This window comes from Lytechinus pictus, chromosome 1, assembly GCF_037042905.1.
Source record: "Lytechinus pictus isolate F3 Inbred chromosome 1, Lp3.0, whole genome shotgun sequence".
Taxonomy (NCBI): domain Eukaryota; kingdom Metazoa; phylum Echinodermata; class Echinoidea; order Temnopleuroida; family Toxopneustidae; genus Lytechinus; species Lytechinus pictus.
Window position 1 is genome coordinate 11771938 of NC_087245.1, and position 24632 is coordinate 11796569.

Consider the following 24632-nt stretch of genomic DNA (forward strand, 5'->3'; position numbering starts at 1 on the left):
TGTACTGAAGGTCCTCTCGCTCCTGAATTGAAACAGCAAATTTTGTATGTGCTAGTCTTTGCGTGGAGACACACTTGCTGATCAACGTTTCAATCGGGGTCTGCATGTGCCTGCAGACCACTGAACTGGTATTTCCAGTTCAGTGCTGCAGACAAGTCCTTTCATGTCACGCTTCAGCGTGCAAGAAGGGATAGGTTGCATGAGCCTAATTACAACAGGAAGGCATAAGATATTCATTCGACCCGACCCATTCAATTTTTTTAATTTGATATAGCTGATTGACAAAAGTGCATGATTATGATTGAAAATCTAACACTGATTCTTGGGATGGTAACTACTGAACTTCCTTCGCCCAAATTGGGAAGATAGATAAGTGAATTGGAATTATTTTTTTACTGGCGGAAGAATTAGGGCTATTTTACTGTTTCATTTGATGAATTTGATCGATTCATAGTTATCTTCATAAATGGCGATTTATTTTTAAAATGAGCTGGCTACGGCACCCTTTCCTGGTCAGATATGGAATTTCGGATATATATCCTATCCAATGGTAGTAATCATTCCACCTTCTAATTTCACATTCATTTTTTATGAATTTGTCAAAAGTGTCATTTTAACACACAAGTCTATGGGGAATGTTTTACGCGCGTGACACCGATAGACCAAGCAACACTGCCGTGTGTTGCTGACCTCTACGTTCGTTTGGATAGAATATATGCACGCATATCGCATGCGCGCGCACACGTACACGTACACGTGACGTGAATATGCGGAAGTGATAGAAGGTGTGAATCTACCGCTCGACATTTCTTAACTATATAATAATTGCAGTTAACTTCTTGGAGACCAAAGCCACATTTTTTTTTATCATATCCCATTTGAACTACTGGAAACATGTCTTGGGATTCTTACATCGATAACCTCGTTGCCCAGACCAAAGATGCGTCGGGTAATGCTCATTGTGATAAGGCTTGTATCATCGGTATGGATGGTGGAGCACCGTGGACAACGGACGGACATGCGTGTGCATTTAAGGTATGACTATGAGTATGAGGTAACACCCATGAGCTTAATATGACTCCATGAGCTATGAGCCCGGGGGGGGGGGGGGGGGGGGTAGCCAGGCGGCTTCTAGAGAGTAAAAATCATTTACTAACGTAAGGTCACTCTCATGAAGCCAGGCCTTCTATCCCATAGGCCACACAATGGAAGCCAAAACCTGAAACTTTCACCCCCGAGATTTCTACTTTCTTTCTAAAAGATCTAGCCCTAAATCCCCAACGTTACCCGACGCACGCGTCTGTAACGTTGGCGAAGAACAATAGGAAACAAGATGGCGGCGTAAACATCGGGCAAGTCTCTTCCGTCTTTACACAATATTTCTCTCATTTTTTTGATGAATTCTTGTTCAAAAATAACAACGAGAGCGTAGAAATGTCGGAAATGAAGTTTTATCCCATGTACATGATTTAGGGCTAGATCTTTTAGAAAGAAAGTAGAAATTTCGGGGGCGAAAGTTTCAGGTTTTTTGGTGGTACACGCAAAAGTATATGACGGAAGCCCTGGCTTCATGAGAGTGACCTTACGTTAGTAAATGATTTTTACTCTCTAGAAGCCGCCTGGCTAGGGGGGGGGGGGCACTTCCATTAACGAGTGGATACCATGCGCGACCATGGCATGGGGTCTTGAAAAGCACCCTAAACACTAGACCAAAAGCTTCGGTCTCTGTTATGTTGGTTGTTCAGCTGAACTCCGTTGGCTTCACTCACCAAATACAGAGACCGAAGTTCTAGCGCGATCTGTACAGGGGTCTGAGGGGACTCGATGGCCATATGTTTATGTGTATAAGTTCGGATAAAACAGGGAGGTGAAGTTGCGCGACAGCCGAGGTAAGTCACTGTTTTTGTTCTTTTTAACTTGATTTTTCCCGTTTTTTGGCAATTAATGTCAAGAGGGAATATTAATTTGCATTTCGGTCGCGTGAATTTTCAAAAGTTAGATTCATTAAAGACAAAAATTGAAGAGCCCCGACGGGGGGATTTTGCATTGTAAGTCCCCTAATGGTGGCTGCACGATAGCGAGCCGTCTGTGTATGAGGAGAAATTTAAAAAATAAAAAAATGTTAAAAAACTCCCCGAAACAGACGGCTGCCAGCTGTCTACCTAAACACTTACTGCGGCAGCCCGAACACGTACTGTGTACGGGCTGCGTTGTGATTCACCCCGGCTCACCAGATGAAATCAGATGAGCATCGGGAATCACAGGAAAAGGAATAAGATTGGACAAAATTGTAATTAAGGAAATCCATACATACTCACAACTTAAGCCGCAATATACACGATTATCAAAACTATGAAATAATGCCCCAAAACTAGGCAAAAAGGGAGGGAATTTTTTTCGGTGTGTATTAATAGAAGTCGTTTGTACAGGAAGCAATGGAGGATCGATATAGCCTTTTGACGAGGCAACGAGATAAATATTTTTTTCACAAAACGGCGAAAAAATAAAAAACAAACAATAAAAGAGAAAAAATACTTAAAAAATAAAATGATAATTGAATATGCGATTTTAGTATGTTCGTATTTTCATCAAATCCTGCCAATACCACTAAAGTCCATATAGAAAATACAACAAACGTTCCCGACAAAAGGCTACCAGTCGATGCGTCGGAGAAAGATTGTTATGAATATTCATGAGTCTAGTTCCGTAAATTCTTGCTCCCTTTTGCCTGGTAACCAGTCAAGATACGGGTTTGTTTGTTTTTTTTTTTTTTTAAAGAAATAAACATATTTTCGTATGAATTATTATTTTTCTTTCTTTCTCCTTCATTTTTTTTCTTTTCTTCTGTTCTAGTTTATTTTCCCTTTCCTTTTTTTATTCTTATGCTTTTCCCTTACCTTTTCATTTTTTGGGGTCGGTTTTCTTTTTCTTTCTTCCCTTTTTTTATTCTTTTGCCTTTTGCTTTTTTCTCGTTTTTTTTTTTATTCTTCGTCATTTTTCTTCTTTTATTTTTTTGTCTCTAATTTTCTTCTTGTCTTTATCCTCTTTTTTTTCTTTGTTTCTTCTTTGTTTTCGATAGATTGTACTCATGGTGTCATACAATTTTTTTATTATTATTACTATTGGAAACTCTACAGATATAGGTAAATAAACAAGCGAAGAAATAAATGAATACTCATATATTAAAGGAATATTTTCAGTGGTGTACCCAGGATTTTCGAGGGGGGCGGGCAAATTCGTCCGCCCAAAAAATTGACAAGCAAAAAAAAAAGAAATGGTCTTCAACCACAAATAAAGGATTTCGTACCAGAAAAAAATGACTAGCAAATAACAAAAAAAAAAAGGTCTACAAGTTCAAAAGAGGGGGCCATTTGTGGCTGGTTGGGATCAGTTGTGATTCGTCGGGGGGGGGGGGGGGCAGGGGTACGTCCCTTGCATGAGTTGTGACTCGTCAGGGGGGGCAGTCTGCCCCCCCCCATTAGGTACGCTAGTGAATATATTCGTTGATCAAAATTATTGAGTGATCAGCAAATCACCTCTTTAAGATATTGATGCCTATTTTCTGGAACCCTGCCTCTGATAGGCCTGTGCTGACTTAGCCTAGAATCTAGAGGACTCCGTGATGTGAATTTTTTTTAAAGACATCATACAATGCTGGCTCCCATATATTTTGATTTTTTTCTTTCTCTCTTGTTATGTTTTACATTTTGTTTATTTTGTATACTGTGCATGCATCCTTCTTTCAATTTGAATTGTATGTTGTACGTTTTAATGAGAATTTGAAATAAATAAATGAAATGAAAATATATGCAAATCTCATTATCATCCAACAACCATTTTCATTATTGATGCCTATATCAATATTAATTTGTAATATTTTTGAACGGAGATTATGGAATCATGAAATATGATTAAAATTCATATGTTTGTTTATAGATTACTATGTTATCTTTCATCTTTTTTGCATTCTGTAAGATTCAATCATCGAGTATATAAATCTCTGCAGGATAAGTATAGGCCTACAATCACAAAGAATTGAATTGCTCATTATATATAGGACGCATAAAGTCGCCGCGAATCTTGCTTGTCTGATTGTTTTCTTGGCATCCAAGAGGCGTTTTTTTTTCTTCTAAAGACGTCTCGTTCTTTATCTTAATTGTTTTTACTTAAGAATTAATTAATAATAATGGTGACACTAAATCAGCTTATCTATATACTTCTACTACTGTACCACTGAAGAATTGATGCAGAAATCCAATTTTGTGATAGATTTTGTCATAACATCCCAATAAAAGTTAGGGCTTTATCATGCACCTTTTCAATTTTTTCTATAACAAGTGCGTCGCAAGGAGGTGGTGGGGTGGCCTTCCCCATCCTAACGCCCCCCCCCCAGGACAGTATACACGGTGAGAGCAAAGGGGAAAGCAATGGCGAAAAAGATAGCTTTGCAGGATTTTCTTTCTCATTTTCTTTCTCTCTAAATATTTGCTTCCGCGCAAGTTTGCGAGGAAATTATGATAATATTGTTTTTCTCCTTTATTTACCTTTCTATACTACCCCGTTTTCCCATCTCGGCTTAATGCTAGTGTGTTTCGTGGCGGCATCAAGTTTAAAAAAATAATATTTGGGAACGGAACTAGTATTAAGATTCTATGTCAAAATAATATTTTTCTTTAAATTGAATACCAACTTTCCCGATCCTTAGGTAAGGGCAGTAAACTTTATAAAAACAATGCTGTCAATTACATACCCACAAAGGCTACTTCTTTCGCTTTTCAGCTCTTTACTTATTTATTTAGGGCCGCGGACGGCCTTATCCTGAGCATTTAAAAGGGGCAGTTATAAAAATTGTGCCGTACAATATATATGTGAAAAAAAGAAAGTACAATATTACTAGATGGAAGTTCATATGTCATCAATCTCCTTTCGCCTATTTTGCGCCATTAATTTGATATTTTGCATGTCATTTAAGTTTCTAATCATTCAAGTACACTGTTAAAAATGATTGGAAAAAAAACGCTGTTTACGACATGAATCACACAATTGTTTAAACAGTTTAAACAAGTGTTTAAATTCTTAAACAACGCAGTTTAAATTCAAATATTTGATAATCAAAGCATGATTTTTAAGACTTTAAACACTTGTTTAAAATGTTTGAACTATATACTGCGCAATTCACACAATAAACAGCGTTGTTATGATTATTTTTGACAGTGTAAGCGCTTCGTATAAATGAGTTCAATTAGTAGCGGAACCATGATTTTCAAGGGGGGGCACATTTTTTTCCAATGAAAACTTTGACGAGCAAAAAAAAGAAGAAAAGTTTTTCAACCAAAAATTAAGAAAATTTCGTCCCTGAAAAAATTGACTCGCCAAAAAAAAAAAGAAATAAATTTTTGTTAACAAAAAAAAAAAAGAATAATTCGGCCCCGAAAAAAAATGACAAGAAAAAAAAAAAGATCTTCACTTTCAAAGGGGAGGGGGCACAGTTCGGTTTTAACACCATTTTTTACATCACAAATTTTCATTTTGGTTCTCAAGGGGAGGGGGGAGCACGAGCCGGCTTTGGCCTCCCCCTGGATCCGGCAGTGAGTTCCATGTTTTTAATTTGAATTTGACAAGCAAAAAAAAAAAAAGGTCTTTAACATAAAATTGGAGGTCGTTTTGTATTAATTTTCTTTAGAGGGGGGGGGAGGCGGATGACTAAAAAAACCTATGCTACTGCCATGAGGTGAATTAAACAACAAATGGTAATTAGAGATTATCAAAGCGGCAGTTTCTTTTTTGTAATTATAATTATTCTTTACAATATCTTGATATTTCTTTTTAAAGGAGGCAACGTTGTTTTTAAGTATTTCCTTTCGTTTTAAAATCATATTCAATCCTTCCTCGTTGTTATAACAAGTGAAAAAGATGTATAAAATTTATAAAATCAGAATTCGTATTTAAGAAAATCGTAAATTGATTTTTCTACATGTAAAATTAGAATCTGTAAATATTTCTTTAATATTTCGTAATCACAAAGGGAATAATCATAATACAGACTAAAAATTTCTACATGATCTAGAAATCTCTTAATATAATTATAAAACACAATCATACTGTTGATAAATTTTATTTTGTTCAGGAAGTTATATAAAAAACACACACACACACACCAAGAGAACAAAGCATAAACAATATGAAAAGGAGAGAGATATAACAAATTACAAAATAAAAAAAAAATATAACAGAAACACAGAATGCAACAAAATAAAAATATCAATGAAATAAATTATTTTTTCATAAATACAGATTTTTTTAAAAATGAAAATGAAAATATGGTATTGAATTATATGCCTATAAATATGGTATAAATAATCGAGGCGACTTGCCGAAAGTTTTGACTTTACATGCATATTCATTAAACTGTGTTGTAAAGACAGTGATGTCATCTTATAAATATTCATATGCGCATGCGCAGAAACTTTTTTTTCACGTTCTTCAAACATGGCGATCTCGCGATTGGAACAAAAGTCCGAAAATTGATGCTCTTTTGAAGGATTTCATGGAATTATATTCATTATTCTTATTTCAAAGGTAAGCTGATTTAGGAATAGTTTGTTTAGGTAAGATTGATATTACTCGTTAGATTTTCAATTCATTATGATCATCGGTTTTCTAATGCCAAACATCGCAAAGTTTTGTACTCCGGTGATAATGAGTGGTAGCATTCAGGACCTCGACACTGTCTTAAGACGTGTCGAGGTCCCCGGGGCAACCTAAACACGTATGTTCCATATACTAAAAATGCACCCCTTAACAAGTATTGGCGCGTAAAACCCTACCCTTAACAAGTAATATTGGAAACAAAACGATACTCTTGTCTTGGCAAGTATTCCCTGAGGCCTGAATTGAACCCCTAAACAAGTACAGCGATATTTCTATTGTTATGTCACATACGTCGGTCGTCGGTTATGGTTCAGCCACACCTCGCGCAAATCGTACTCTAAACACGTAGTGTTGACTCTTCGGGCAAAAAGTACATCCTTTATAAAACATTTTAGTCTTAAATTTTTATACCCTCCCAAATTTGACCCTAAACATGTAGCTTTCGTAGCGAAAATAAATACCCTTTTTTCATTATTTTAGTGTTTTTGACACCCTAATTACGTTACGTACGTACATGTAACGTGCCCTATCTTGAAAAAGACATCATTTTTACATGTTTTTTTGGTCGCGCATGGTATCCACTCGTCAATGTAAGTGGCCCCCCCCCCCCCCCCCCCCCGGGTCCATGAGCCAGGCTAAAGTCTAAAGCCCCGTTTTAATAGACAGTGCCCGGCCCCTGGTAGAGGGCGGGTAGAAAAAGGGGGATGAAATTCCTCAATGAGGCGATAAAAAATCACAGGTGGTAGCCTCCTTGCTCCGTCTTAACAGACACTCACTTAAAATCCTACCCTGGCCTGGTAAAGTTTGAATCCATGGTAATGAATGCCCCCTCCCCCCCCCAAAAAAAAAGAGAGAGACAGAAGGAGAACTAAAGGAAGGAAAAGGGGAAAAGTAAAAGAAAGAAGAGGAGAGGGGGAAAGGAAAAAAGAAAAAATGAAGGAAAGGGGGATATAGAAAAAGATCAGGAAAAGGAAGGAATGGAAGATGGAAAAGAAAAGGAAAGAAAAAGAAAAATGAGAATATAGACATGAAAGGGGGAGGGAAAAGAAAGGAAGATAAGAGAGTGAGAAAAGGAGAAGAGAAAGGGAGATATAGAAGAAATGGCAAACGAGAGGGAGAGAAAGGACGGGGGAGAGAGAGAGAAAGAAGAGAGGACAAAACAAAGGGAAAGAAAAGGAGAAGGGAATAGAAAGGGGAGTGAATAGGAATGGAAGAAAAGAGGAAAGAAAAGGTGGGGAAAGGAAAGAAAAATGATAAGGAAGGGAAGAGGAAATGAGAAAGAAAAAGGAATTAGGGGAAAGGGAGATATGAAAAAAAAGGAAAGATAAAATGGGGAGAGAAGGGAAAGGAGAGAAAAGAGGGGTAAAAAGATAAAGAGAAATGAAAGAGAGGAGAGAAAAGGAAGAAAATAGAGAGAAAAGAAGAATCAAGAGAGGAAAAGAAAGAGAAGGGAAATGAAGGAGAGAAAAAGAGGAATAGAGAGAAAAGGAGAAAGGAATAGGAGAGGGAGAGCTTTTCAGCCAGACTGCACCCTGATCGCGTCTTAACAGAACATGCGTCCGGGCGTTAGTGGGGTAGAGTTGTTTTTCTACCTCGCTTCCACCCAGGTCTGAGCAGGCCGAGATTTGGAAAAATCCTTCCCGACACAGTCCTGCTTTTCTCCCAGTGGGAGCGTCTTAACAGGAATGGGGGATTTCTTTCGCCCTGCTTTTATCGGGTAGGGCAGTCAGAAAAGTGTCTGTTAAGACGGGGTATGAGTGCTGTGCACCCATCGGAACATAATTCATATGCCGTGCCGTGCACATGAAAATCTCACACACACAGGCATGACACATGCAACACTTTTGCGCGACATTCCTAACGTTAGATCTCATGTTAATTGTTATACTAGGCATAACTTGTAAAGTTGATTGAAATTATTCTATCATTTGTAAATTAATGAACAATATAAAGTCCCTTTTTACCCCTATTTACCTTGGCTGGGAATGTGAGAAAAAAAAATTGTTTTTTTAATTTCTTGATGTTGATGTTGTTGCTAGGCCTAGGGACAGTGATTTTCCGTTTCCAAAAATTGCCTTTTCCGTTTCAGCATGTCAGAAAACGGAAATTCTGTTTCCCAATAGACTTTGTGTACATAAAAAATAGAATTCTGTTTACCCATTGACACTCGCGCTGGTCAAAATTTGTATCTGCCACTGTACCAGCAATGCAGTAGAATCCATTCTAATGGGATCTATGCGGATACACAAAATATTTTGTCAAACATATTTAACATAAATACATCCTCACCTTTCGAATTATTAGCATTATTTTGCGGTTAAATAAAAATTCATCGATAATTTGGGGGGTTTGGACATCGTTTCCAGCAGTCAACGAGTTTTGCCTACATGTATCCGCCATTTTGGATTTCAAGACCCCGATATCGTGCTGTTACATCTTTGAACATAGAGGGCAGCAACACACGACCGTGTTGTTGAAATCAAGCATGTGCATGTGAATGTTTCCGATAAGCCCAATCCAACCCCGCCCGGGGGTTGTTAGGAAAAATATAATTATGTATATGTTGGGTTTAAAGAAGAAGGCGTATACCCTAAAAGCTGAGGCTTGTGGCGGGATATGCCTATAGATAAAAATACAATACAATAAACAATTCAAAGGTAAGGGCAGAGAAAAGTAGAGAAGGAAAGGGAACAAGAGAGGGAGACGTAAGCGGGGAGTGCTCAACAAATGTATCAGTGGGGGCAAAATATAAATGCAGCAACAACAATTGTCCATGGTTCATGTTATCATGTTAACTTAAAGGAGAATGAAACTCTTGGAGCAAGTTAGCTTTTGTGAAAGCAGAAAAATCAAAGAATAAGATCAACAAAAGTTTGAGTAAAATAGGACTAGCAATAGAAGAGTTATGAGCATTTTAATGTCGAGATCACTAATGCTATGGAGATCCTCCCATTGGCAATGCGACCAAGATCTATGATGTCACAGATGAACAACTCTCCCCTTTTGGACACTGAAAATATACCCCAAAACATCTCTTTTTGCTCTTTCTAATCATATGACAAACGATTTATCAATGATATAATGTTGTGAAACCTCTGTACTTGTCCTCTCATAAAGAGAACACCTCACCTTGTGATAGACTCTATAAAAGTGAGAATATTATACCCCTTTCATAAACCCAATAAAACATATCCTCCAATTAGCCGCCTAAGAGTAATGCGGATAATTCAATAAAAATTGTGTTCACAAACTCCATAAATTATTTTTACGAGCGCCCGTCCTGAAAAAGGCGGATAATCGTCATGACAACTGGACACGCCCCCTCCAATGCGGTTGTGTTGGAAAAGGGTGACCTTGTGACCGCACCATGGCAATTATCCGCATTATTTGGAAATACGTTCATAAACTCAAAATCTTGTCCCGATGCCGCTATTATGCGGATAATAGCAGCATCAGAATAATGCGGATAACTCTTGTCCTCCTCTGATTTTACGACCAAATTATGCTGCTATTAGCCGCATAATTGTGTTTTATTGGGTTTATGAAAGGGGTATAAGTGAAATAAGTACTAAAGTAATGAAGGAGTTGTACGTGTGTGACATCACAGATCTTGGTCGCATTGCCAATGGGAGGATCTACATGGCATTAATGATCTCAATATTCAAATGCTCATAACTTTCTTATTATTCATTCAATCTTCCTCAAACTTTCAACAATATGTTTTTTGATTTTTCTCTTTGATATGGATTCAGCTGGTTTCAAGGGTTTCATTCTCCTTTAAAGTCGAAAGGAAACGTAAGATGGAAAATATATAAAACGACAGAAGCAATTTTTGTCTCACCTGCATAGCAGAGTGAGACTATAGGCGCCGCTTTTCCGACGGCGGCAGCGTCAACACCAAATCTTAACCGAAGGTTAAGTTATTGAAATGACAGCATAACTTAGAAAGTATATGGACCTAGTTCATGAAACTTGGCCATAAGGTTAATCAAGTATTATTGAACATCCTGCCCGAGTTTTAGGTCACATGACCAAGGTCAAAGGTCATTTATGGTCAACTTAGACCATGTTGGGGGAATCAACTTCAAAATCTTAACCTAAGGTTAAGTTTTTGAAATGTCATCATAACTTAAAAAATGTATGGACCTAGTTCATGAAACTTAAACATGAGGTTAATCTAGTATTACTGAACATTCTGCTTGAGTTTCACATCACATGACCAAGGTCAAAGGTCATTTAGGGTCAATGAGCTTTGGCCAAATTGGGGGTATCTGTTGAATTACCTTCATAACTTTGAAAGTGTATTGGTCTAGTTCATAAAACTTGGACATAAGAGTAGTCAACTTAGTCAAGTATCACTGAACATCCCATACGAATTTCAGGTCACATGACCAATGTCAAAGGTCAATGAACTTTGGCCATGTGGGGGAATCTGTTGAATTACCATCATAACTTTGAAATTTTATTGGTCTAGTTCATGAAACTTGGCCATAAGGGTAATCAAGTATTACTGAACATCCTACCCAAGTTTCAAGTCACATGACCAAGGTCAAAGGTCATTTAGAGTTTAAATGAACTTTGACCAAGTTGGGGTATTTGTTGTAATGTTGTAACCCGCAAGTGAAAACCCGAACCGTACCGTCCCGTATAATCCAATAATTTGCAAGCGGGACCCGCTGACCCGTCGGGTTTTAACCCGCAAGTAAATTTATCTTTGAAAAATGAAAATTATTTCTGCAATCCCCACACTATACAGGCTCAAATCACGAAAATATATGCCAACTACTAACCTAGCCTAGAGTGAATTTACTTACAATTTGCAAATTCGCCTTTTATTCCGGAGAGAAAATGTTTTTGGGGGTTACTTTGTACCCGAAATGGGTCGGCTCTGATCTCGTAATCGAAAGCATTGCGCAATTAACTCCTCGGATCGGAGCCGCAGCTCAGCGCGCGCTAGCTACATGTAGCCCAGGCTGCCCAGCAAAGATCGGCAATGTTGTTTTTCAGTCCAGGACAGTCGACACGGCGACTCACAACAATCATAATTACAATATTCAATTCTATGGGACCTCGTCTATAAAGTAATCAAAATTGAAATAAATACCTTGATAATAATACAGTCAATTTTTTCTTCTCGTATATCTCGTTATTATTTCTTTCTGTTTTTGCATTTCATTCGATATGGCCGCTGAAATTCGATGTTCAGTTTCCCGTCGCCCGCCCGCGTTATGAAATTTGGACCGCGTTTAAAAATCAAATTCTGAAAATAATTCATTATTTTACTATTTTGACATAGATCTAGATTCAGAACTGATATAAAACATTAATATAAGCTTTTCAGTCACAATTACTTGTATATCATGTAAATACCTGTAATTCTTCTCTTGTTTTTTTCTTGTGAATGGAATGACACTGCATGCTCAACCACACCTCGAGCGATGTTCGTGCAGGCTCCACTCAACTTCACTTCTGCTACACTACGCTCTACCTACCCGATGTAGCGGTAGTGAAGTGGAGTGGAGCCTGCACGAACATCGCTCGAGGTTTGGTCGAGCTACCTCAATAAATCCCATAGTCTAGTAACCTCGCATTGGTGAGTTGTCATACGGCATATCAGACAAAAAAATCATCAAACAAAACTCAATCTGTTTTACAAGGCCGACGGGAGGCTCACGCACGTACGCATTGGCGCTTGTACTAGCTAGCCAGTCTGAGCTCTGTCTCTCTGCCAGAGCTCTGGGGGACAATTCGCTCTGTAAAGGCCTCAATGATGGTGATTTTATGTTTCAGACAGAGTTTATATTTCGGGAATATTATTCAAAACTGCCAATAAAGTTAGATGATTTCTTCATTGTCATGTATATTTAAGTTATTAATGAGTTCATTCTCACCAAATTTAGACTCCCCCATAGAGAAATGCAATTTTCGTGGAGATCTGCGTTTTCAAAGAACATCAGGAAAAGTTAGGGTATGTGGGCCTTTATTACATGGCCAAGTACTGGAATTAGATGGAGTAGAAATTAGATATTGAATTCATTTATATCCAAGTTCAACTCATAGTCACACCCACACAAACACACCCACATCCAAGATTCTAAGCATGAAAAAAAATTACTTTAAAAATTTTAAAATCCCTTTTAATGTACAATGTTCCTGTACAATATGTGTATGACCTACACTTTTTCACACAACTTTTTCATTTCCCTCTTTTTCAAGAGTATTCAACACGTTCTTTTCGTAAGAGAAGTTCAGTTTTCATCATGATGATCATATTGATCTCAATAAACATGCTGATTGTCTTCCTGATCATGAAATCAGAGACAGATCACCTAATTCGTCCTCATGACGAATTAAAATTCTAGTTTGTTTTCAATTCAAAGTCATCACTGCTGCGATATTGAATCAACCACCATTTCACACGGTAAAAAATATTGTAATTTGAATGATGATTCCAGTGAAAATTACGGCTAATGAACAAATATTTAGCACGTGTGAAACCTAACTAGAACATGATTAGAATCACAAACGCTAATCACAGTCACGATAACAATAGCAATCATCATTACAGTGATGATTTAAGATTCACATGTAAAGGGCCCCAAGTAAAGTAGGCGAGACTGCCAGAGGCATTCCACTTGTTTTGTAAAATGTTAATTGCTCTTTTCTCTTCTCTCTTTCAGCTCATAGATCAAGAGGGAAAAAATATTGCTGACTCTTTCAAGAGCAAGAATTTTACTGCATTCATGTCCTCTGGAGTCCGTGTAGGTGGAGAGAAATACCAGTTCTTAAGAGAAGAAGATAAGAAGATAGTGTTCGCAAAAAAGAAAGGGTCTGGAGCAGTCACTCTGCAGGCTAGTAAGACAGGTATGTCCTTGAATTTTGTTTAATGATTGCAGGTTGGCCTGACATTTGCTGACTTCCAGTTTATTTATTTCCTTTTTTTTCAAATGAAATAACAACAAACATATACTGTAAGTATGAAAAAAATGAATGTCCTACTTAGGAAACACTTCAATTAAAAGTTACCAGTATATATAATGTCATAGAAAGATAGTCGTTATATAGCAGAGCTACCAAGTCTCCCGGATCCTGCGGGAGAATACTGGATTTCGATCCAATCTCCCGTTCTCCCGACCCCATGCCAAAATCTCCCGGATAATTGTGATTTTTAGCTGTTAAATTGTAAAATTCATAAAAACGACTGTTTTACGAGTCTAGCATGTTCAACTCCCTTTACACCCACGTGGAAACTCCTTATCACATTTTCATTTTACCCAGTTACTTTTACCAGTTTTTGTATAATCGTACATTGATTTCCTATGTAAATGAAGATAATTTTACCGAACGACTGGTGAATTAGTCTAACAAGAAATTTTTTTTTCTGGTTCTGCAATGTGCGTGAGGGAAACACTTCAGCGGCACTCCATGCACATGCCCCCGACGCGCCCCGGTGCGGCACTGCCTGGTCTCCGGCAGACTGCGCCGCGGCAGGAGGCTATGCGAGAAGGGAAGTCCGATGCATTTTTCGGAAGCTTGTCTGCGCTTTATTCGAGCTGAAACTGTGGATCAACGATGGGTTACTATTATGATTACACCCTGACGTTTAGGAATAATTTTATTGACAATCCTGAAGAACAGTAGCAAAGTGGAGATTTTTTTGCCTACTTTTACTTGGGTAGATCGGATTCGAACATTTTCTCTTTCGTGAGTGAGCTAGCCTGGCGCTGGCTGGCTGTGCGTGCTTGCTACAAAAAGGCAATTTTCACAGGAATCCCTCGGCCCTCGGCCCTCTTTACAGGGCCAGGCAAGCTCATCTTCCACTACTGCAGCCCTTTCCCCCTCTGGGCAATAAAGGTATTTTCATGTTGAATGCATTCTTTTATGAATCATTTTAATATGTTCTACTGTATTGCCTGAAGCTTGAACTTATTTTTTAGTCAATGACAATTCATGATATCTCTCTAATGTGCATTTAATCTAGACTATGTGCCAAAAGTTTTGATGTTTTACTTAAGACAGCTGTCGGATACTATCAAATGTTGTTTCTTAATGAGTTTTGCTACCCAAAACTCCCGTCCGTGGGACATTTCGCCGCGCGCTCCCTCACAAAATCATACCTCCGCGAAATCTTCTGGATTCTATCATCCCAATGTTGGCAGCTCTGATATAGTAAATTGTGGATGCAAAATAGATAATTAATCAAATAACAAATTTCAACAAGATTTCAGTTAGTCATGAGGATGAATTAGTCTGGTCTCAGTTTTCTTCAGCAACGTTTTTATGAGGCAGTTTAAGTGAAATATATACTAAAGTCGCATTGCCAATATGAGGATCTCCATAGCATTAGTGATCGCAATATTCAAATGCTCATAACTTTCTCATTATGTGTCCGAATTTTCTCAAACTTTCGTTGATCTGTTTCTTTAATTTTCTGTTTTCACACATGCTTTTTTGTTTCAAAGGTTTCATTCTCCTTTAAGTCTATTTCAAATCGAACTTGGGTTGTGCTGTACTTAGGAGACCTGCATGTTAGTGTGTTCAGAGGTCACATGGTAAGGTCAAAGGTCAGGGTACATGCAAGACTTATGACAAATGTTATTCCATCCCAGCTATTTCACAATGAAATTTTGATACAATTTTGTTGCATGCCCTTGCAAATTGCGATATTTCTGGTCATCAGACCTTAAATTTTGTCATTTTTAGGGCAAGGCCAGTTTGGCTTTGAAATACCTCGTATTTTTTAGGGCACCAAGGCCACTACAAAGGGCACCAAGGCCAAAATCTTTTTCTAAGTAGGGCATCAAAGGCCATTTTTTTCGGGATCCTTTTTTTTAGATGTCAAATGTACTTAATCTTGTACAGGGTGCTACATAACTTTTTGTATTTCTAAATAGTTGGAAAATACTTGCCCGAATATATATTTCACTTGCCCCCCCCCAAAAAAATATTTCAAAACAAGATTTTACTGTTTAAAGGAAAGAAGTGCTGTTCTATGGACATGTACCATTGCCCCTTTCCTCTCTTAAACATGAACTGATGTACCTTGTATTAATTTTGTAAGATTGTATTTTTTTTCAAAGTGATATTATCTTACCGCCATGACCGAAATTAGTGTGTTGATATGCCATTTGAATGATATCCTCTCTCATATATTTTCATGTACTTTTGTGACCGTGGCACAAAATAAAAAAGAGAATCACTGAAAATAATTATAGAAGAAAGAAAGAAATGAAGAAAGAAAGAAAATATAAAAAAAAAAGGAAAAAAAGGATAGAAAAGGAAAGGAATGGAGGGTGAACAAAGGAGTGAAATAAAGAATGAAGGAGAGAAAGAAATGAATGGAGAAGAAAGAAAGAAAAAATGAAGGGGAAAATGAAGTAAAGAAAATGAAGGAAAAAAAGAAAACTGAAAAAGAAAGAAAGTTAGAATAAAAGAAGGATGAAAGAAAGAAAAGTTTCCTTCATTCTTTGAAATAAATAAAGAAAAAAGGACAGAAAAAGAAAGGGATGATGGATGAATGTTTGAAAGAAAAAAAAAGAGAGAAAGAAAAAAAAAAGAGTTAGAAAAAACGGAGAATGAATGAAGGAAAGAAAAATGTTTCCTTCATTCTTTGAGAAAAAAGAAAGAAGAAAAACAGGCAGGAAGGAAGGAAGGAAGGAAGGGAATAGCAAAAAGGGAAAAAAGAAAATAAAGAATGAAAGAAAGGAAATAATGGAAGGAGAGATAGACCAAAAAGAAAAGGGACAGGAAGCAAAGAGAAATTTAAGGAAAGAAAGAATGAAATAAAAAAAAGAAGTTAAGTAAGAGAAAGAAAGAAAAACAAAACAATGAGGGACATGTAAATAAGGAAAGAATTAAGAACATAAATGAACACAGAAAGGAAGGAAGGAAAGCTAGGAAATAAAGATAGATGGAATGGAAAAGGGAACATATGAAAACGTGATGTACACTTAAGCCATCCCTCTGATTTCCACTCAGATTTTGCTAAAAAACGCGCAAAACCCCGTTGTTTTCGCACTTCAACTCGTTGTCGTTTTTTTAATATTGGGTCAATATCAAAAAGTGAAGCAGATCTAGAAAATTTAGATTTTCAGCTTTATTGTCTCACCTGCGTAGCGGAGCGAGACATAGGTATCACTATTTCCGGTGTCGGTGTCGGCGTCGTCGTCAACAATTGTGTTGTACACCCAATAACTTTCTATAGCAGGGATTCTCAAATGGTGGCGCGCGCGCCACTTGTGGCGCACCGAGCCTTGCGGAGTGGCGCTTGGGAGCAGGTATAAAAAAAAAACGTAAAAATAAGGAAAATTGGTGAGAAAAAATGTATCTACCAGTAACTTGGAAATAAGGATTTGGTGATCATTTTAATACAAAGAGAAAACAAAAACTCTTTACTTGACACTTAAGGACGTTCCACAGTTATGTTTGTGCGCATTATGATCTGCGCATAATTTACACGCTGCGCGCTGACGTCACAATGGATGAACAGGTGATTAATTAGCTGCGGGTATGCACTGATTTTTCTCATCTTCTGCACTTTAACTGCAGATCCGATGCGTTATTTTATGAAGCTAAAAAATGGAATTATTCCATGGACCATTCAAAAAAAAAATTCTACAATTTCAAAATACATTACTCTGCATTGCTGCCAAAAATCACGAATATTAGCCCGAGTTTGAATAAATGGTAGAGTGGTTTTGATTTTTTCTTCACATAGATACAAAGCATTCGGCGCATTTTTGGTGTTTTAAAAAGCACATTTGCTCTAATAAAAATGCTGATAGTTTAAAAACAAGCACATGAACCCCTATTTTTTAATGTTTGTACCTCTTAGGTATACCTTCCTGTACAACTCTGCAAATTTTGGTGAAAATGACATGGATTTTGAATAAAGTGCAGCATTTATTGTACGTTTGTAGTTTGTTACTGAAATTTTACATTTTTTAGATTGGGATTTTGTTATCGTTTACGCTTTTCTTAAGAACTGACAGTGCTGTTAAACTTAAAATTGCAAACAAATAGCACTATAAATAGATTCACCATTCTAACGATACAATTATTAACTCTCTTGCGAAATTTGATGACTTTTTCATGTATTTTGACTGAGTAATAGAGGTTTAAACTCATTGTAGTAATCTTGGGCGGTCTAAAAATGCCAAATTCTTTTGAATGCGCAAACATCAATTTGGGTGAACTTTGAAGCTCTATAGCAACAAATCAAGCACATGGACCTATGTTGATTTTTGCATATTTGGAATATTAAGGTTCTAAAGTATCTATGTGCAAAGTTTGGTGAAAATTACATGGATTTCACTTTAACTGTGGAACGTCCTTAATTGCTAATTGATTTCCTCAAATTTTGTCCAATTTAGAACTCGATAACCCCTATTATGGAGGGTCGATGGTGTTCTCCTTTTTATTTATTCTATGCTGTACAAAGTTAATGTTCCACACAAGTGATTTGAAAACCCCGTTTGTAGGATTTCTCTTTCAAACTAATTTTCCATTTCCAGAGTATACGTTTTGGTTAAGAGTTAAACATCAAATAATATGATATTCAAAGTACATCCTGATCATAAAAGATTATGAATTTGGGACATAACAAGCAGAAACTTTGTTTCCGGAGCCGATTAAAATCCGAAGTTGTAAAAGTGAAATACATGTATGGTCAGATGTATTGCCTGCCGTGATTGCATGCATGCACTCTTGCTTAACATGAGTTGTAGAGAGAGAGATCTATAGAGAGGGGCAGTTTGGGGCGTTAGTGCAGTGCAACGCCTAATTTTCAGCCCTTGCAAAATCGGGGAACGTAACTTCAGCCACTGGCGTACAGATGGGGGTGGGGATTGGGGCCCCCCCCCCAAGTGTTTCACGGCCAAGAAAAAAAAGGAGAAAAGGAAAGAAAAGGAACATTGTATTATTTTCTTAATATTATGTCAAAATATAGATTTTTGTATTGAAAAGTTCAATATTTTTGCTTCAGCTGCCATATCTTGCCCCCTCATTTTTTTTTACTCATTACGCCACTTTCTTCAGCCAATAGGTCTGGTGCAAAACAGTTTGAACTAGTGGTATCATTAATTGGTATGTTGTGAAAAAGTCACTGGTAATTTTTCTTTTAATATTCATATTGTGTAGTTTGTTGGCATTTGTATTTCTTCTGTTGATATTAATTAGAGCCCCTCTGGGCAATTTAAAAGGCCTCATATTCCAAAACTTCTGGGGGCTCTGCCCCCTTGACCCCCACCAGGGGCCTCTGGACCCCCTCCGCTGATACATTGCTGGTTTGCGTAATGGATAGTGTGGGGGATAGTGGAGCATTACAGATTCTCAACAAGAAATGTGGCGCTTCAAAAAAAGTAATTGAGAATGGCTGTTCTATAGCTTCGAGGTGGGATCACCAAATTCATACCAGAGGTCCATCTCCTGAAGGCACAGGTCAAGTTCGAATATGAGTCAAATTGGAATAAGGTCAAAGGTCAATGAACTTTCCATGATTGGCACTGTGCTGTGTTGTACACATAATAACTTTGTACACCCAATAACTTTCTATAGCTTCGAGGTGGGATCACCAAATTCATAACAGAGGTCCATCTCCTGAAGGCACAGGTCAAGTTCGAATATGAGTTGAATTTGAATAAGGTCAAAGATCAATGAACTTTCCATGACTGGCACTGTGCTGTGTTGTACACATAATAACTTTCTATATCTTCGAGGTGGGATCACCAAATTCATACCAGAGGTCCATCTCCTGAAGGCACAGGTCAAGTTCGGATATGAGTCGAATTTGAATAAGGTCAAAGGTCAATGAACTTTCCATGACTGGCACTGCTGTGTTTTACACACAATAACTTTCTATAGCTTCGAGGTGAGATCGCCAAATTCATAACAGACGTCCATCTCTTGAAGGTACAGGTCAAGTTCAAATATGAGTCGAATTTGAATAAGGTCAAAGGTCAATTAACTTTCCATGACTGGCACTGTGCTGTGTTTTACACACAATAACTTTCTATAGCTTCGAGGTGAGATCGCCAAATTCATTCAAGAGGGCCATCTCTTGAAGGTGCAGGCCAAGTTCAAATGTGAGCCGAATTTGAATAAGGTCAAAGGTCAATGAACTTTCCATGACTGGCACTGTGCTGTGCTGTACACACAATAACTTTCTATATCTTCGAGTTAGGATTGCCAAATTCATACAAGAGGTCCATCTTTTGAAGGTGCAGGTCAAGTTCAAATGTGAGTTGAATTTGATTAAGGTCAAAGGTCAATGAACTTTCCATGACTGGCACTGTGCTTTGTTGTACACATAATAACTTGTTATATCTTCGAGGTAGGATTGCCAAATTCAAACAAGAGGTCCATCTCTTGAAGGTGCAGGTCAAGTTCGAATGTGAGTCGAATTTGATTAAGGTCAAAGGTCAATGAACTTTCCATGACTGGCACTGCTGTGTTGTACACACAATAACTTTCTATAGCTTCGAGGTGGGATCGCCAAACTCGTAACAGAGGTCCATCTAAGTCATATAGCATACATGTAGTTTTGACATGCAGTCTCTTCATGACTGCAATATGCAGGCGAGACAACGCTTGGCGTTTGCCTTGTTATCATATTAATCATATCAAATATGTAGAATTTAAGATACCGTCATTTTAGACTTACATTTTTCAAGTTTCCCCCAATTTTGTGTGAGAGAGGGCTACAAATCAAGGACTTCACACATCTTTTGCTCTGATAACTTCGCGCCAAATCAAGCTAAGTAAGAAAGTGAAACATCTGAAAGTTCAGATCAATGTGATTACAATGATATAACATCCATTTTGATTAGTTAAAAAAAGTACTGTCATTTTTTAATCCAATCTCTTTGTTCGTTTAAAAATGTTGACATTTTGCCCGGTCAGAGTAAACCCGTACCTGTGGTTGCCAAGGACAACCCATGCATAATATGCGTGTGTGTGTAACAGTTGCAGCTCGGTGATCGAACCTTATGCTGCAGCCCGAGCTTTGTCAAATTTTATTGGTGAGTTGCATTGTTTTTTTCAGAGAAACTAAATTAAATATTTTACCATCTTAACAGAAGTATACCTTACGAATCACACGGAATCATTTTGAATAATTCCAAATAGAAATTAAGTTTTATTGAAAAATTTGAAGGCATGCCTAATCGCTCCCTGTGTCAAATTCTACACGAAGACGTTGTGTGTTAGTACTAGGAACGTTCCATTTTGTCTACGGTAGATAGTAAGTTGTCTTATAAACCGGCGTATGACTATGACTGGGTGTGTATGCACGTTCACATCCAGGGGCTGGGGCCTCGGGCCGGGTACCGAAGCAGAACGCTGGGTATGGATATGCATACCAACACATGTTTACATAATAAACACACTTCTGGGTCATTCCATGGGGTTGGGGCAAAAATTGTGACATCAGGGTCAAAAAATAGAAATGTAATAAATGAAAAGTTTTTTTTCTTATGTTTCATGGGACAATTCTTCAACTAAATCCACTTACAGGCATTTCATACCACCCTGCATATTTGAGTAAATTGCGAAACAAGATTTGACAAAATACCACCATTACACGGACATCATTTATCATCCTTACTTAGACTATACTCTCCCATTGTCAAAATAAAAGGGTTGATCTCAATTATTCTTAATAAATATTTTGCTAACAACATTTTTGTCTCGCCTGCATAGCAGAGCGAGACTATAGGCGCCGCTTTTCCGACGGCGGCGTCAACATCAAATCTTAACCTAAGGTTAAGTTTTTGAAATGACATCATAACTTAGAAAGTATATGGACCTAGTTCATGAAACTTGGACATAAGGTTAATCAAGTATTACTGAACATCCTGCCTGAGTTTCAGGTCACATGACCAAGGTCAAAGGTCATTTAGGGTCAATGAACTTAGACCATGTTGGGAAAATTATTTTCAAAATCTTAACCGAAGGTTAAGTTTTTGAAATGACATCATAATTTAGAAAGTATATGGACCTAGTTCATGAAACTTGGGCATAAGGTTAATCAAGTTTTAGTGAACATCCTGCTCGAGTTTCAGGTCACATGACCAAGGTCAAAGGTCATTTAGGGTCAATGAACTTTGGCCAAGTTGGGAGTATTTGTTGAATTACCATCATAACTTTGAAAATTTATGGATTTAGTTCATGAAACTTGGACATTAGGTTAATCAAGTACCACTGAATATCCTGTGCGAGTTTCAGGTCACATGACCATGGTCAATGGTCATTTAGGGTCATTGAACTTTGGCCGTGTTGGGTGTATATGTTAAATTACCATCCTAACTCTGAAAGTTTATGGATCTAGTTCATAAAACTTGGACATAAGAGTAATCAAGTATCACTGAACATCCTGTACGAGTTTCAGGTCACATGACCATGGTCAAAGGTCATTAAAGGTCAATTAACTTTGGCCGTGTTGGGGGTATTTGTTGAATTACCATCCTAACTCTGAAAGTTTATGGATCTAGTTCATAAAACTTGGGATATAAGAGTAATCAAGCATCACTGAACATCCCCTGTGAGTTTCAGGTCACAAAACCAAGTCAAAGGTCAGTTAAGGTCAATAAACTTAGGCCATGTTGGGGTAATTGTTGAAGTGCCATCATAACTTTGAAAGAGTATGGATAGAGTGAATGAAATGTGGACATGGGTGTAGTTGACAGTCTTAAGTCTCCGTTCAAATGTCATTTATGGTCAATGAACGTGGTATTATGTCATTATATGAATGATGTTTTTGTGAATGATTATTTTATAGTAGTTTTCAAAGTTAGCACTGCTGCTATATTAAATTGCGTAATGCAGGCGAGACTGCCAGAGGCGTTCCACTTGTTAGTCACTTTATTCCACATTTTCCAACATGGCATATATATTTTGAAAGATTTAGTATCAATAAATGGAACTTGATGCTCTGTGTGTATACCAGTGCCATGTTCTGTGTCGTTCTTTTTTCTCACCAGTCAAGAAAATTCAATTTATAATGGCATGTAGAACTAAATAGTTGACAGAAGTCATGCCTCAACAGAACGGAATATTCTTTTTGGAAAAACTCAACTACTCTTTCTGGCCTAACCTTCTATTTTTGGTGTTACCACCGTTACATGGACATCATGTCTCTGTAACAGAGGTATAATTTGAAGCATTGTAAGTTAAGGTCCATTAATGGTCATCACATACCAAATTACACTTTCTGCCTTAAATTATTTGCACAAGATCAATTGATTATATTAGAAAAAAACATTTTGCATGTCAAATTCTTTGCAAATAAAAGAAATTTAAATTAGAGTTTAAACAAAGAAAAATGTACAAAATTATTGACAAATTATGTGTCGTTCTTTTTTCTCACCAGTCAAGAAAATTCAATTTATGATGGCATGTAGAACTAAATAGTTGAGAGAAGTCATGCCTCAACAGAATGGAATATTCTCTTTGGAAAAACTCAACTACTCTCTCTGGCCTAACCTTCTATTTTTGGTGTTACCACCGTTACATGGACATCATGTCTCTGTAACAGAGGTATAATTTGAAGCATTGTAAGTTAATATCCATTAATGGTCATTACATACCAAATTACCCTTTCTGCCTTAGAATATTTGCACAAGTTCAATTGATTATACTAGAAGAAAAACATTTTGCATGTCAAATTCTTTGCAAGTAAAAGCACTTTAAATTAGAGTTTAAACAAGGAAAAATGTACAAAATTATTGACATTATATTTAAAATCATACTAATCCTCAAGGTTCCACTTCCGTCTGTCTCTGGAAACATTTATGTTTCTGTCTTACGATCTCCAAATCTTTTATTACTTTGAAAATATCTCCTTCAAGATATTACTTTCAAATGTAGATACCTCTGTTACACGGACATCATGTCCTTGTAATGGTCATATTGAATAGCATTACTTGAATATTTTGACATATTTTTCTAGTATCAACACACTAAATGCAAGTTAACTCATCTTACTCAAGTGTAGAAATACAACATCTACAAGCAAGCTTCTGTAATTCATATCAATGAACAGGTAAAATGTTTTTTTATTCATACACAATTATAAAATTTTTTGATACCTTTGATACAATATTCAGGTGAAAAATATGTAGGGAAAAGGTACTAGTTTAGTTCTTCTAAGCTATGGTTTTTCAAGACAAAACAAGACAAAGTTCGCATGGAAGACATGGACAACGCATTTATACCTTACACATATAAACTTGTTATTAATTTGTTAACTCTAATTTGTTTTACCTCAGTTACATGGACATCATGTCCTCAAAATGGTAGTGTAGAAGTGACATTAAGTAAAATATAATCATGTCATCACTGGAACTTACATACATTAGATAAAACATTAAGTTCCAACATGCGAAAAGGACAATTGTAAAGTACTTAGTGGACAAATTTAATTTAAAAAACTCACCACCGTTATATCTTCTGTTTTTTTAACAGAGTTGTAAGCGAGAAAGTAAAATGTACTAAGCTATTCTAATGTTCAAAAATAAAACTGCAAGAACTCTTTGGTAAACTTCTTACTGGCAAATGCAAAAAAATGTATTACACTGTACACTAAACCTGACTATTAAAATTAACTTGCAATATTTCTCTCTGCATTCAGGTTACAATTTTATGAACTACAAGAAGACTGGTGACCCAATAAGAAATTTCAGTTTGGAAGAGGATTCTTAGGGACAGTGATTTTCCGCGATCGCGGAAAACGGACGGAATTCACGGAAAGGGCCTTTTGAAACGGAAAGTGGCATTTCAAACGGAAAATCACGGAAAACGTATTTTCCCTCAAAATACACAGAATAGCAACAGAAATTACTCCAAAATCACAGCAAAATGAGAATATTAAATGGCCAAAAAACCCCAGAAAACACGATCTCACTTCGCTACTATCATGACAATTCACACATCGTGACTGCACTCGACATCAGCACACTCGTTTGTACCCCGCGCGCACCGTACCC

General features: G+C 37.1%; 1 protein-coding gene across 1 annotated transcript; it reads left to right on the forward strand.

Moving 5' to 3' along the window:
• Positions 1-894: 894 nt before the first annotated feature.
• On the forward strand, positions 895-24348 carry LOC135153561 (profilin-like). The gene is made up of 3 exons (XM_064096756.1): positions 895-1035; positions 13332-13515; positions 24278-24348. The coding sequence occupies exons 1-3, from the start codon at positions 895-897 to the stop codon at positions 24346-24348; spliced, it is 396 nt and encodes a 131-aa protein (XP_063952826.1).
• Positions 24349-24632: the final 284 nt, after the last annotated feature.

Excerpts from the sequence above, each read along its gene's own strand:
- LOC135153561 (XM_064096756.1), top strand. The coding sequence starts at position 895 with ATGTCTTGGGATTCTTACATCGATAACCTCGTTGCCCAGACCAAAGAT. Across the intron at positions 1,036-13,331 it reads GACATGCGTGTGCATTTAAG|CTCATAGATCAAGAGGGAAA; the intron begins GTATGACTATGA and ends TCTCTCTTTCAG. Across the intron at positions 13,516-24,277 it reads TCTGCAGGCTAGTAAGACAG|GTTACAATTTTATGAACTAC; the intron begins GTATGTCCTTGA and ends CTCTGCATTCAG.